The sequence below is a fragment of the Oratosquilla oratoria genome, chromosome 12 (genome assembly GCF_046742065.1).
Source record: "Oratosquilla oratoria isolate Oo_2021 chromosome 12, ASM4674206v1, whole genome shotgun sequence".
NCBI lineage: Eukaryota > Metazoa > Arthropoda > Malacostraca > Stomatopoda > Squillidae > Oratosquilla > Oratosquilla oratoria.
In genome coordinates this window covers 10,846,208-10,860,758 of record NC_134788.1, presented here as the reverse complement: position 1 = coordinate 10,860,758, position 14,551 = coordinate 10,846,208, and the positions used below count along the sequence as shown (strand labels likewise).

General features: G+C 38.1%; 1 protein-coding gene across 2 annotated transcripts in view; it reads right to left on the bottom strand.

Annotated features, from left to right (window-relative positions):
- Nucleotides 1-293: 293 nt before the first annotated feature.
- Nucleotides 294-14,551, bottom strand: part of LOC143030543 (uncharacterized) — a 29,461-nt gene continuing 15,203 nt past the window's right edge. Inside the window, exons 2-4 of one of the 2 annotated variants that reach the window (XM_076193689.1) lie at nucleotides 1,696-4,034; nucleotides 1,034-1,212; nucleotides 294-725 (exon numbers count right to left, since the gene is read on the bottom strand). In XM_076193689.1, coding sequence (XP_076049804.1) covers nucleotides 2,620-3,825 — 1,206 coding nt within the window. In that variant the 5' untranslated portion in view covers nucleotides 3,826-4,034 and the 3' untranslated portion in view covers nucleotides 294-725; nucleotides 1,034-1,212; nucleotides 1,696-2,619. The remainder of the gene's footprint in view (nucleotides 726-1,033; nucleotides 1,213-1,695; nucleotides 4,035-14,551) is intronic. The other variant, XR_012966910.1, reaches the window with a different exon arrangement.

The following is a 14,551-nucleotide window of genomic DNA, read 5'->3' as shown; positions in this document are numbered from 1 at the left end:
CTGATGACATCAATACTGCGCATTATGTAAATGGCTAGGACATCAGAAACATATTTTCAGGATGTATATCTCCTCCGCTCTCAAAGCCAAAACAGGTGTTGGAGTGGCAAAGGAGAAGGTTGATCTAACATATGGTGAGTGCATGAAGCATTATTGTGCTACATATCACATCCAAACTGTGAAACTGCATAGGAATTCCTACTGGAGCTATGTGATAAACTCAAAATACTCACCTAAAAATTTGGTACTATTCTGATATGACAAAACTAAATAAAATGTACAAAACATAAATCTCCATTTTTTATTTACAGAATATGTACAAATTTTACTCAGTGGACTACTGAGGTTGCATTCTGAATATCCATCATACAAACTTGCAAGAGATGCCAAATTTCAGTCTCCTATGAGAGTTCCTGAACCAGTCTGTTCCAAGTATGAAAATCAAGAGAAGTCTGACATCATCCAGAAAAAAAGGTCCAGGTTTAATCTTCAACACACTAAATTTTTTCATATACCAAGGACACATAGTACTCCAAATATAATTCCAAGAATCTGAACCAAAATCATTGCTGAAGGGTATTTAAATCCTGTGTAAAGTCCATCTGGTGCAGGCCATTTTTTCTTAATTTGATCTGGCACACACTGGAAGGGGCAGGTAATTTCATTTGCTCAGTCCTTGCCAACACCACTCCACTAAATTACGATTGGCAAGATACCTGTACAGCCTGAAAGAAATAAAAGCACCAATATATGATCATTCATTTTGCTGCAAATACATAAAAATATGCATTTCTACATAGTCTATCATATATATATATATATATATATATATATATATATATATAGTATGTGTATATATATTATTTTACAGACATATTTTAAGAATAGATACAATTTTGTATAAAATTAGTAAAGTTTACTTCAAAACACAACTGCTACAAAATTTTTAGCAATATTATTCAAATTAAAAGGCCTGGACTTATATGTAACTGAAATACTGTAATGCTACATGCACATGTGTGGGCCTACTAACTTGTGCAGAGGTTGGTCATTTCCAATCAGCCCATTGTCATTGATTCTATACATTGTCAATTCAAGAGCATATGGATTCAGGTAGACAATGAAAATCCTGGGTGCTGGGTGATGCACTGGAATCAGAGCAACACAAGCTCTCTCTGCCCTTTCACTGTGACACAATGTCCACAGCTACACCTGAAATAGTCAAATTCATAAATTTCAGCAAGGCCATGCAATGGGAAATGGGGAGTCCAGGGGGGGTTAGCTATTTCTGCAAGCTACAGGCTACCTGGAATAAAGTAACAAGCTCAGCAAATGTTAAAAATTTTGATAAAAAATTCTTCTGCTTGCTCATAGGTCTATGGCATGAATGCTAACCTCCTTGCATGAACAGATGAACTATCCATGCACTGTGGATGTGGTCATCTTGGTGGTTGTGTGGCTATTTTCCAAGAAAATAAAATTAAAACCAGCCCTGCTGGGCATGCTGGGGCCTGGCAGATAGGGCCAGGCCTATCAATGTCTGCTAGGTATTAGTCCTACCATTCTATGCCTTCAAACCTTCAACTACACGTCTGATGACAAACCAATGAAATCATGTGTCTGGTCTGGTGTGGTGTGTGGTGTACATTTATGTATGTAAAGCATGCATGCAGTAATGCATTGCGACGAACTCACCAGTCCTTATTTCCTGCTTGTTCTGGGCATTCATCCTCTGAAGTTTCCTCGCTCTCAACTTGTTTTTTATCAGCTGAGTGATTTGGATATCCGAATTGTTTCATACATGTATCCTTGTACCGTACCCACACTGGAACATGAGAGGGCATCCAAATCCAATAAATCTTCTTCACTCAATGTGAAATCTCCATCGTGTTACTTACTGACCATGTCCAAGAATGTAAACAACAACCCTAATGTCATCAGTTGTCCCAACGGTGGAAAATGTAACTATGACATTGAAAAGTTTGTCTGCTATCAGGCACTCTCAAGATTATGCTTCTTAAATAAAATCAAGACTATAAAATGCTAAGTATGTGCATTTTAGTGGTTTAACTTCCAAGTTATTTCCAAACATGATATAACAAAAAATAAAGAGATCCAAAACCTCAGTTGATTAAATAGATGAGGTGAATACTATCATCAACAACTAGTCATTCATGTGCGCAGACTGCAAACTAATTCAGGTAAATACTCATACTTTATGGGTCTTTACCAGGAGAACAATTAATATTTTTTTTTTTGTACATAGAGGACAAATTCCTTGTATATTGAACTATAAGAATGAATTTTGTTCACTCTTGAATGACCTTACAGGTAAAACAAAAGGAAAGCCACACAGGATTCTAAGTGTGTAGGCATTGCTTGCATAACTGCCTTTCTGCTGGCTTAATCCAAGCCATCAAAAAACTGTGATCTTTTCATCATACAGGTCATACAGGAATGGTTTCTATCCAATGTCCATCCTCATATGCCTTGTGAGAGAATCTCATGTGAAAAACCAGAGTCAAAGAGATCACACTGGAAAGGCTTCTCTCCTGTGGGAGTCTTCATATGCTGTGTGGGATAACTCTTTTGTAAAAAAGCAGAGTAATACAGGTCACACTAGAAAACCTCTCCTGTGTGGTTCCCCATATGCTTTGTGAGATAATCCTTTCTTGAGAAAGCTGCATTACAGAGGTCACATTGGAAAGGCTTCTCTCCTGTGTGGGCCCTCATATGCTTTATGAGATCTCCCTTTTCTGAGAAAGCAGAATTACACAGGTCACATTGGAAACACTTCTCTTTTGTGTGGCTCCTCATATGCCGTGTGAGATTACTCTTTTGTGAGAAAGCAGAATTGCACAAGTCACACTGGAAAGGCTTCTCTCCTGTGTGGGTCCTGATATGGCTTGTGAGAGAACTCTTTTGCAAAAAAGCAGAATTGCACAGATCACACTGGAAAGGCTTCTCTCCTGTGTGGGTCCTCATATGCTTTGTGAGAGAACCCTTTCTTGAGAAAGCTGCAATGCACAGGTCACAATGGAAAGGCTTCTCTCCTGTGTGGGTCCTCATATGGTCTGTGAGATTACCCTTTTGTGAAAAAGCAGAATCACACAGGTCACATTGGAAAGGTTTCTCTCCTGTGTGGGTCCTCATATGTTTTGTGAAACAACCCTTGTGTGAGAAAGCAGAAATGCACAGTTCACACTGGAAAGGCTTTTCTCCTGTGTGGGTCCTCATATGCTTTGTGAGATTACCCTTTACCGAGAATGTAGAATTGCACAGATCACACTGGAAAGGCTTCTCTCCTGTGTGGGTTCTCATATGTATTGTGAAATTACCCTTTTCTGAGAAAGCAGAATTGCACAGTTCACACTGGAAAGGCTTCTCTCCTGTGTGGGTCCTCATATGTGTTGTGAGATTACCCTTTACCGAAAATGCAGAATTGCACAAATCACAATGGAAAGGCTTCTCTCCTGTGTGGGTCCTCATATGTGTTGTGAAATTACCCTTTTCTGAGAAAGCAGAATTGCACAGTTCACACTGGAAAGGTTTCTCTCCTGTGTGGGTCCTCATATGCTTTGTGAGAGAATCCTTTCTTGAGAAAGCTGCATTGCACAGGTCACATTGGAAAGGCATTTCTTCTGTGTGAGTCCTCATATGGTCTGTGAGAGAAACCTTTCGCAAGAAAGCAGAACTGCACGGGTCACATTGGAAAGGCTCCTCTCTTGTGTGGGTCCTCATATGCTTTGTAAGATTACACTTATGTGAGAAAGCAGAATCACACAGGTCACACTGGAAAGGCTTCTCTCCTGCGCAGGTTCTCATATGCTTTTTAAGATCACTGTTTTATGCAAAAGCAGAATCACACAGGTCACGCTGGAAAGGCTTCTCTCCTCTGTCTCTCATCATGTGATGTCTTAGATGAATCATGACATAGCTGTGCCATAGATGTCACACCGGATACTCTTCATCATGTGACACATGTGGCTTCTATGGATAGCTCTTCCAAAGGAATGGTGATAGTTACCCTCTTCCTGGAAAATATGTAATCATAAGATTGACATCTAACTCTTTGAAACTGTGTAATATACTGTAATAGGATTGTGAATATTGTGTACACAAACCATTAATATTCAAGTCCTTTTATAACTAAACAGACCCTTTGTACTTACCATAATGTAACATAAAAGAGAAATAACAACAGCTATGGTGCTATTATATATTGTATTCTACTTTCACAGTAGAAATATGCTGAAAACCATCCAATAGACATGTATACTCACCTCACCACAACCAGAATGATTAAAGTTCTGCTCTGACTTTTTCATCATGTCATGAGATTTGGAAGTGGGGAACATGCCAGATGGCCGCAGCAGTCATATTTTAACATAATTCCACAACATTCCACATTTGGGCACATATGACCAGAATCTAAATATGACAAACTCTAGGAAGTTCATCTCATTTGACCCAAATAAGTGATGTAATTCACATCCTTTCTGATACAATGGTAGGTGGTGTACCTGTGTTATTTCTGAATAATGTAATAAATGAAATAGAGGAAATTTCCATATTTTTCTTGTCACAATTTGTGTAATTGAAAAAAAAAAAGTTATACCAACTAAAACAATTTCAACAATCATGATGTAATCAGGAAGGAACTGCTATCAAATGTGCAAGCCCAGTAAATGTGGAAATAGCAAAAAGACAATGTATAATGTGAGAATTAGTGCTTTAATATTTTCAACCTATGTCATTTAAGCACAGAGGCATTATATAAATAAACCCGGTCATCTTCCAGGAAGCCTGTGACTTCCTAACAGTTGTGACACTTGTGTGATAATACATATCTAAGGTTTTTTCCCCTTTACAAGGAAGATAGCCAAAAGAGCAAAGGCATAGAAACCACAAGAAAGGTGGGGGTGTTCTATTGTATGTTAAAAACAATGTTCATGCTTGTGTTTTAGAGAAAGTGAAACAGGATGGATATGATAGTTTGTGGGTTGAGTTAACCCAAACAATTGGACAAAAAATGAATATAGGTGTAATATATAGGCCAAAGACATTATCATTAGCAGACGACAAACTGTTATTTCAAGAACTGTCTAGTTTCTGCAACCGGGATTTATTGATAATGGGTGATTTCAATTTTACTGACATTGATTGGATGACCCTTGAACATGGCCATATAGGTAGTTGCTTGATTGATTTTCTTAGTGACAATTACTTAATTCAGCATGTAAAAGAGCCCACAAGATATGGAAACTTACTCGATCTTTTGATCACTAGCCGCGAAAGCATGGTAACTGATGTAGAAGTCGGTGAATCTGTTGCAAATAGCGATGACAACTTAGTTAGATTCAAACTCCTAAACAATTTTAGAATAGATACTTGTGTTTCTAAAATACCCGATTTCAGTAAAGCTCAGTTCATAGGACTACGTCAGGAGCTTCAGCTTACAGATTGGGAGGCAAAATTAAACGAAAGACCTGTAGATCAGATGTGGGAAATATTTCAAAATACGCTCACTAAGATGATTCAAACTTACATTCCTTTTAAGGACAGACGTCCCCCAAATCAGGCTCGCCCAAAGTGGCTCGACAAAGAAACTGAAAAAGGTATTGTTAAAAAGAGACAGGCTTATAAGAAATATAAGTGCTCGGGTGCATCTAATGACTATGAAAGTTATGTATCAATACAGAGAGATTTGAAAAAGACAATAAGAAATAGAAAACGACAATACGAAATGAACATCGCTGATAAATCCAAAGAGAATCCCAAAGAATTCTATAGTTACATTAGAGATAAAAAGGTTGTTAGGAATCACATTGGTCCACTATCATCTGCTGACGGTCAACTTGAATATTCAAATGAAGGAATGTGTAATATCTTAAACAATTATTTTAGCTCGGTATTCGTAAACGAAACACCTCAAAGTGAATTCCAAACTGAAACCTGTGAAAAGTCTAGGGTAAACTTACTCACTACGGTAAATGTAACAAAAGAAAAAATTAAAAGGTGTATAGACAAACTCTAAGTTAATAAAACACCAGTGCCTGACGGTTGGCATCCAAGAATCTTAAAGGAAATGAAAAATGAGATTGTTGTTCCATTAGAAATTATTTTCAAGAAATCCATCATATCCAGAGATGTCCCAAGAGAATGAAAGCTAGCTAACATTACTCCCATATTAAAAAAAGGTGACAAAAAAAAAACAAATAACTATAGGCCTATAAGTTTGACTTCAATCATAGGAAAAATAATGGAAACTATCATCAGAGAATGCTATCGAACATCATTTAGAAAGTAACCATTTGATAAATGATAGCCAGCATGGTTTCAGACGGAAACGTTCTTGCGTGACTAACTTACTCGAATTCTACAACACAGTTATCTCGAATTATGACAAAAGAAACAATATAGATTTAATATATCTAGACTTTGCAAAAGCTTTTGATACCGTCCCACACAAAAGACTAATTACTAAATTAGCTTTACACGGAATAAGTGGTAGCCTATTGGACTAGTAATTGGTTGAATGATTGAAAACAGAGAGTTGTTTTAAATGGAAAGACTTCTAGATGAAAAAATGTTACAAGTGGAGTTCCTCAGGGTTCCGTTCTTGGGCCACTTCTATTCATAGTATATATAAATGATATAGACCATGGACTAAAATCTACTTTTTCCAAATTTGCTGATGATACAAAACTGTGCGGAGTGGCAAATGATCACTCAAACCAATTAGATATTCAAGAAGATTTAGATAAATTATAGCAATGGTCTGAAAAGTGGTTAATGAAATTTAACACAAGTAAATGCAAGGTAATGCACATAGGTAAAAATAACAGTGAGTACGATTACAAGTTATTTGGAAATTCATTAACAAAAGTGGATAGTGAAAAAGATCTCGGAGTAATTATCAGTAACGACCTCAAATCATCCAAGCAGTGTATTTCAGCCTCTGAGAAAGCAAATAAGATTCTGGGACTGATTGTGCGATCTTTTGATTTCAAAAGTCCATCACTCATCAACAAGCTATATAAATTGTTAGTTCGTCCACATTTGGAATACGCTGTTTCCGTATGGTCACCGAATCTCATTAAAGACATTGACAGACTGGAAAAAGTACAACGGCGAGCCACAAAACTGATTCCAAATATCAAAAATAAATCATACGAAAATCGACTGAAACATATGAATCTGTTTTCCCTAAAAAAGCGTAGACTCAGAGGTGACTTGATACAGGTCTTTAAGATTTTAAAGGGAATTGACAACATCAAAAGTGACAAAATTTTCACATTGAATGAGAATCAGACAAGAAACAATGGTCTCAAACTGTCAGGAAATAGATTAAATTTGGAGGTGGGTAGAAACAACTTTGCCAACCGTGTAGTTAATGAATGGAATAAACTTCCTGCACAGGTAGTGCAATGTAGTTCAGTTTGAAGCTTTAAGAATCATTTAGATAAATACCTAAGATGCTGTAATGATTATAATATATCTTATATTATTTGTTTTTGTTTTGTTATCTTTTGTCAGTCTGATTTTCATTTATTATTAGTTATATGTCAATCTATTATTATTTACTATTTACCTGTTTGTTTATTATTTAAATATACCTATGCATTTATTTATGTATTCTATTTGTTATCTACATTATTATACATACATACATACATACATATACTAAGGCTTTTTCCCCCTTTCAAGGGAGGTAGCCAAAAAGGGAAAGGCATAAAAACACTCCCACCCATTTCATCCCTAAATACACTCCACACCCCTCCCACCCTCCCTCTCATCTGAGCACCTCCTGGATGACGGGTCATCCCTGCACCTTGCCCACCGTCTGGGGTATTGGCTGCTTGTTATTGTGGCAAAGTAGCATGCAGTCGATACTTTAGGGTCTATATGGGGCTCCCCTATGGACCAGAGCCACACATCATTTTGTCTATGATAGAAGAAAACTCTGTTCATAGAGAAATTATGACACTGTTATACTACGACTGTCCCTCCGTTATGCTGTCCCCCAACCCCTTGTTGCTGTCCTGTACCATTTCTCTGAGTATTCTCTTTCTGTGATGGGGGATTTCCCTGTGGTGGGGGAAAAGAATACTGCCACCAAGTATCCCACTTGGATCGTAAGAGGCGAGAAGAAAGGGACGGGGAGTGGGACTAGGCATCCTTCTCCCTGTAGCCCCACGGGGCATATATCCTAAAAACAGAAGTGAAAACAACATTATTATAGTTTTTATTTATTATTTTATTATCAATATGATTTTTTTTTCGCATCCGACCTAGATATGGATCAAAAGGTCTCCTGTCGGTATGCTCCACCTTTGTAATCCTTTGATTCCACTCCCACCCATTCCATCCCCACATACTCAACTCCCATCCACCACCCTCCTTCCCTCTTATCTTGGCTCCTCCTGGATGACAGGTCATCTCTGCATCTTGCCCATTGCCCTGGGTCAGAAGTAGTGTTGCAAAACACAGCACATCCACAGCAAGGCTGCTTCATTAAATGCTCATGTAACAATATGTAAACTAAGCCATTTATGCATCAATATTGTGATTGAGTAAGCAGTATTGATTAAGAAGTTTGTAACAGTCTATCTGATTGGAGAAAGGATGGAGAAAAATTTATTGGTTCATGGGAGTAAAGTCACACCCTTAGGGGGAGCCACTTAGTTGTAACAGTAAAGATCACTGGACTAAGAAAGTCGCAACGTCAGTGCAGAGATGGTGTAGGAAATATATTGAGGATCCCAGCAGGGAGTCCCTTGGTGTAAATTGACAAGCCAAGTGTAATATTATTTGGGAAGAAGAGAACAATTTTACCTCCGTTTAATTCACCCCATAAAGAAATATTACTTCCTACAGAAAGATATGGTGAAAAACATACTTAAGACAGTGATGAAAAGAAAGTTGAAAGTGAAAGAAATACAAAACCATAGAAGGGAACAGTAAACAGAAGTAAACCCATAGTTATGGAGGTGACGGATGCAGGTGAAACCCAATGCCCCATTTACCCCATCCATCCAACTCATCCTTGATCACCCTTTCATGTTCACTCCTTCTACCTCTGCCTTCCACACTTCTTTTACTAATCTTTCTTCTCTCATTCTTTCCATGTGTCCAAACCATCCCAATACATCAACCCAATCTCCCAACTCCCTTTCCACACCCATTCTCCTCCTCACCTTTTTGTTTCTCACTCTATCTAGCCTTGTTAACCCTATCATACTTCTCAGGCACCTCATCTCAAACACATTCAAACCACTCCTCTATTATGTTCCATGTTTCTGCTACATACAGTGCATTCCCAAAAGTCTATTTCTCATTACACTTTTTAATCATCCAAGACATTTAATTGCTTCTCTCAATCTACATTCTACCTCCACCTCCACTCCTGCCTTTCCTGCCACATTCGCACCCAAGTATCTAAAACTATCCACTTCTTCCAGTCTCTCTCCCTTAGTACTCACTTCCAGTCTGCTGCCACTTTCTCCCCTTATACATCTCATCACCTTACTTTTACCCACATTCATCTTCAACTTATTTCTTTTGCAATCCTTCCAAAACTCGGTCACTAACTTCCTCAATCCATCCTCTGATCCTGCTACAAGTGCAGCAGAGTCAGCAAACAACAACTGGCTCATCCCCCACTTTTCTCCATTTTCTTTAACCATCTCCAATCCCCAAACCAATAACCTTGCATTTACCTCTAACACCAGCCCATTCATGTTTAGATTGAACAGCCAAGGCAACATAACACATACCTGGTGAAGTCCCACCTTTACCTCAAACTACTCACTCTCTCCATTTCTGATTTTAACACAAGCTCTACTACTCTTGTAAAAACACTTAACTGCTCTTAAAAACACATTCAAACCACTCCTCTATTATGTTCCATGTTTCTGCTACATACAGTGCTGTTGGCTCAATCATTCCTCTATACAATCTCCTCCTAGCATGCATTCCCTGCAGTGCCTTTCTGTCTACCCTGTAATAAACCTTTTCCAAATCCATAAAGCCCCAAAAAGTATCCTTACCTTTTCTTAAAACTTTTCACATATCTGTCCTACCACAAAAATCTGATCCACACAACTCCTACCTGCCCTAAACCCACACTGTTCATCACCAATTTCTCCCTCTGTTCCTCTCCTAATCCTCTCAATCAAGACCCTCTTTCACCCCTGCTTCCCCTGTTACCTCTGTTGTTGTTACTGTTTACTACTCTAACTACTGTTCCCTGCTATGGTTTTGTATTTCTTTATTACTTTTAAATTTCTTTCTATCACTTTTCTTAACTAAGAATGTCTTTCATAATATCATTCTGTATCAAGTAATTCTCACTGCCTACTCTATCTGAGGTAAAATTTTCTTTTTTCTTCCCGAATAATATTACATTTAGCTTGTCAGTTTACACCAAGGGGCTCCCTTCTGTGATCCTCAATCCACTCACTAAGCCACCTCTGAGCCGACGTCACAACTTTATTCATCCAATGATCTTTACTGTTACAAATAAATGCCTCCCCCAAAGGCGTGACTTTACTCCCATGTACCAATATCTTTTTTTCTCCTCCCCCTTCTCCAATCAGACTGTTACAATGTCTTAAGCAATACTGCTTACACAAGCAATCTCAATATCAATGCAGGAATGGCTTAGTTTACATATTGTCACATCAGCATTAAAATCTGGTCCCTAGTGGTTGCTTATAAACTTTAGACAAGGAGCAAGATTATGGAACTCCTTCGCAGCTTGATGTTTTGAAAACAAGTTCATAAAAACGAAATTCTCGCCACCTACCCCTCTATCTACCTGTCTACCTCAATCTATCAGCCTCTTACATCCTCCCATAAGCCTTCTCAACTACACTTAACTGATCCCTCTAAAATACTACACTCACACTTGTCCCCTTTTCCCTTGTAAAGTGGAATTGTACAGGCACTCCTCTAGTCCTCTGGCACTCTACCCTCTCTTAAACAAACAGTAATAGACTCACCAACTAATTCACCATCACTGTACCTCCTTTTTTAGACATTCTTCATGACACCCATCCAACCCTGATGCATTACATGCTCTCTTCATCGTAATAACTGCCTTCACTTCATCTTTCCTTATTTCTCCTCTATTTTCCTCACTCATCACTGTCATTTTTAGTGCTTCCCACTGCAACTACCTTTCCCTCCCTATCCTCCTTCACATTTAGCAACTTCCTAAAATACTTTGCCCATCTTCCTCTTACTACCATCTCTTCACTTATCATATCTCCATCTGCACCTTTTAACTTTTCTTCTCTAATTGATTTGCCTTCTCTTTTTTAAATTTCTTTCCAAAACATCTTTTTATTACTTTCAAAACTTTCTGTCATACTCTTACCCCATTTCACATCTGTTCTCCTCTTCCGTCCTTTATGCTTTACTTCTCTTTTCTTTGTACCTTTCATATGATTCTCTCATCCTGTTTTGTAACCAATCTATGAATGCTTGCTTCTTCTCTTCTACAACCTTCTTTGCTTTCTCATCCCACCAATCACTACCTTTTCTTCTATTTCCTCCCATCTTCTTTGATTGATTGATTGATTTATGGAATTTTTGGCTCGAAGGCCAAGCGCCGGAGTCCCGTCTCCTTTGTTCCACACACCATCTTTGCATACTTTGTGAATCCCTCCTTGAACCATCCCCATTCCTCCTCCACTCCTAGTTCTACTCTATCCTTCACTCCTTCCCAGCTTCTTCTTGTACTCCTTCTCCTTTTCTTTCTCATTTAAGCAGTTCACTTTAAGCACTTCCCTACCTTCTGTCCTTTTCCTCTTCATCTATCCTTTACTCTCAACTTACCTTTCACCAAAAAATGATCTGATATTCCCCCACTCTTTCCACTTAGAACATGTATATCCTTCACTCTTCCTACTATTCTCCTGGTTACCACTAAACAGTATAGTCCATTAATGCTCTATCTACCACCCTTCTATCCACCACCCTCTCCCATGTGTACTTATGCTTGACTTTCTTCCTAAACACTGTATTTGCTATCATCAACTCTCTAGACACATCTCCACCATCAACTCTCCACTACAATTTTTTCCTGGAACTCCACACTTTCTAACCGGTCCGTCTATTGGTTCATTTCTTACCCTAGCATTAAGGTCTGCCAATACCACTACATTGACATTTCTCCCTAAACCCTCAATACACTCATTTAAATTTATACAAAAAGCCTCCCTTTCCTCTACATTCTTCTCACTACCAAGCCCATATGTACTTACAAAAACCCACATCTCCCTTCCCAGTTTCACCTTCATCCACATTAACCTTGAAAAAAAAAACTCCTTTCACTTCACACACTTAACTTAATTTCACTCAATACCAATACATTCATCTTTCTTCTCACAAACATGCTGCCTATCTCTTCCCTTTTACTCTCATCTGTACCACAACCATGCACATTAAAAGACCCAAACCTTAGGGTACTGGATGGAAAACTCCCAGACCCTCTTATGCCTTTACATTTTTTAGGAATGTACCCTTTGTGGAACCTTTATTTGATATTAGTATTATCTCAGTTTAGAAGTTGTTGCTGCCTATTAACATTAATCAATGTAATATTGGATATTATATTAGTTTCCCATTGGAGCATTTCCCACCTTGAAGATGACAGCCTAATTGCTGAGATCATTTGATCAAGCAATATAATTGACAGCAAGAATTATTACTGCTCCAACCTTTTCCATGATGCTGAAGAACATGCTACCAAAGACCACACCCCTACATCTTACTGGTTTGTGACATACTATAAGGAAAACAGAGGTAACTTTATCCATGCTGCTAATTATCTAGAGACTAGAGTGTTCCCTACAAATAATCTAAAAAAATATGGTAAAGATGATCTGAGGTAAGGACTTAATACCAGTCATCATACCTCTCCATCTACCTTGCCCTTCCAATGAAATTTTTGAATCCATCAAACCACACTGAACATTCAATTACTGCGAAGCACATACCTACAACCAAGACCTACACAAATTCTCAGAAATATCAATTGTGCCCTGACAATGTTCACAAAGTGACAGAAACTAGAGAAAATGGTAGCATGCTCATATTTTATGAGTTAGCCAATATTGGTCCTCTTTCTTTCCCAATAGAAGCTTTCATCAACTGTCTTTTACAGAGTTACCATTGTTATGAGTTTCTCCATGGAAGGAAAAAATGTACAAATGGTCCCCTATGTGGTCACTGCTCTGTCCTTGATTCACACCCTACTCTTAACTGTGAATCAGAAGTTCATTGTTTCCATAGCAGAGAGGCTCACTTAATACATTCTTGACAATGCAAAGAGTACTGTCTTGAACAAGATATTTTTCAACTAGCTAGTCTAGGTAGTGCCAAGGAAGTACTTCATTTTAGACATATGGATGGTGGGGTAAAGACATGTTCGTTTTCCCTCCACTCCATCAAATACATTTAGGGCACCTTCCCACCTTTCTTAACCATCAATTGCCCCCCCCCCCCACTCCCTCACACCTGTGAGAATCCAGCTTCTGCTGTTACAGTCCAGAACAAGTTCTCTGTTTTGTAAAATTATATTGTATCATCAACAAATCCCTCCACCTCATCTTTAGCACTGCATTCCATTGCATCTTCAACAAAACCCTCCTCTACATCATCAGCAAAACCCTCAGCAACATCACAGACTCCCAAAACACAAGCCCACATTGCAGAAGTCCATGCTCACACAGATTCCCAATCAAGAACCCATACTAAGGATAGTAAATCAATACAGACACATTTTCAACAACAAAATCTAGTATGCAGCAATGCATTACCAGAATTTTTGCTGGACCCTCTAATATCCAGGCCAGACTGCAGTGCTGACACCATCCAGTGCTTCTAATTTAACACAAGATGTTGGATGATAGCATTGCAAACAATTGTCTAGGATGTAACACTTCACCCCATACTTGACAAAACATTATGGAAGACTACACTGTACACAATCATGAACACCAACAACACAAAATACACTCTATAAAGGATTTGTGGTGTTCCAGCTGTAGTGTTCCTCAGGGAGATGGCACTACTTGGCTAGACAGTCTAGGGAACAACTACTGCCTATCATGATGTAAATAAGCTGTACTCAGTAAAGATAGTTCTCCTGAAGAAGCACCTGCTGAAGGGGTGCCTTCAAAAGAGCTGTAAATGCTCTGCTTTACTGTGAAGTAATTACATCATCATCATCATCTGATTCATTGTACTGCTCAAATAATTAATCTTCATCAGCATTAATCATGCTACATATCTTTCTGATTCCATCACATGTTATGTAAGTAGACTTTTTACATTATACCTCAATTCTATTATCTGTATACAGTATATATAATATATATATATATATATATATATATATATATATATTATATATATATATACATATATATATATATATATATATATTCAGTGAATCACAAGTAACAGCTATGCTTGGTTCAATTCCTGGGAAAACTGTTGGAATTATAGATCTATATCTATGAATATATATGTATATGCT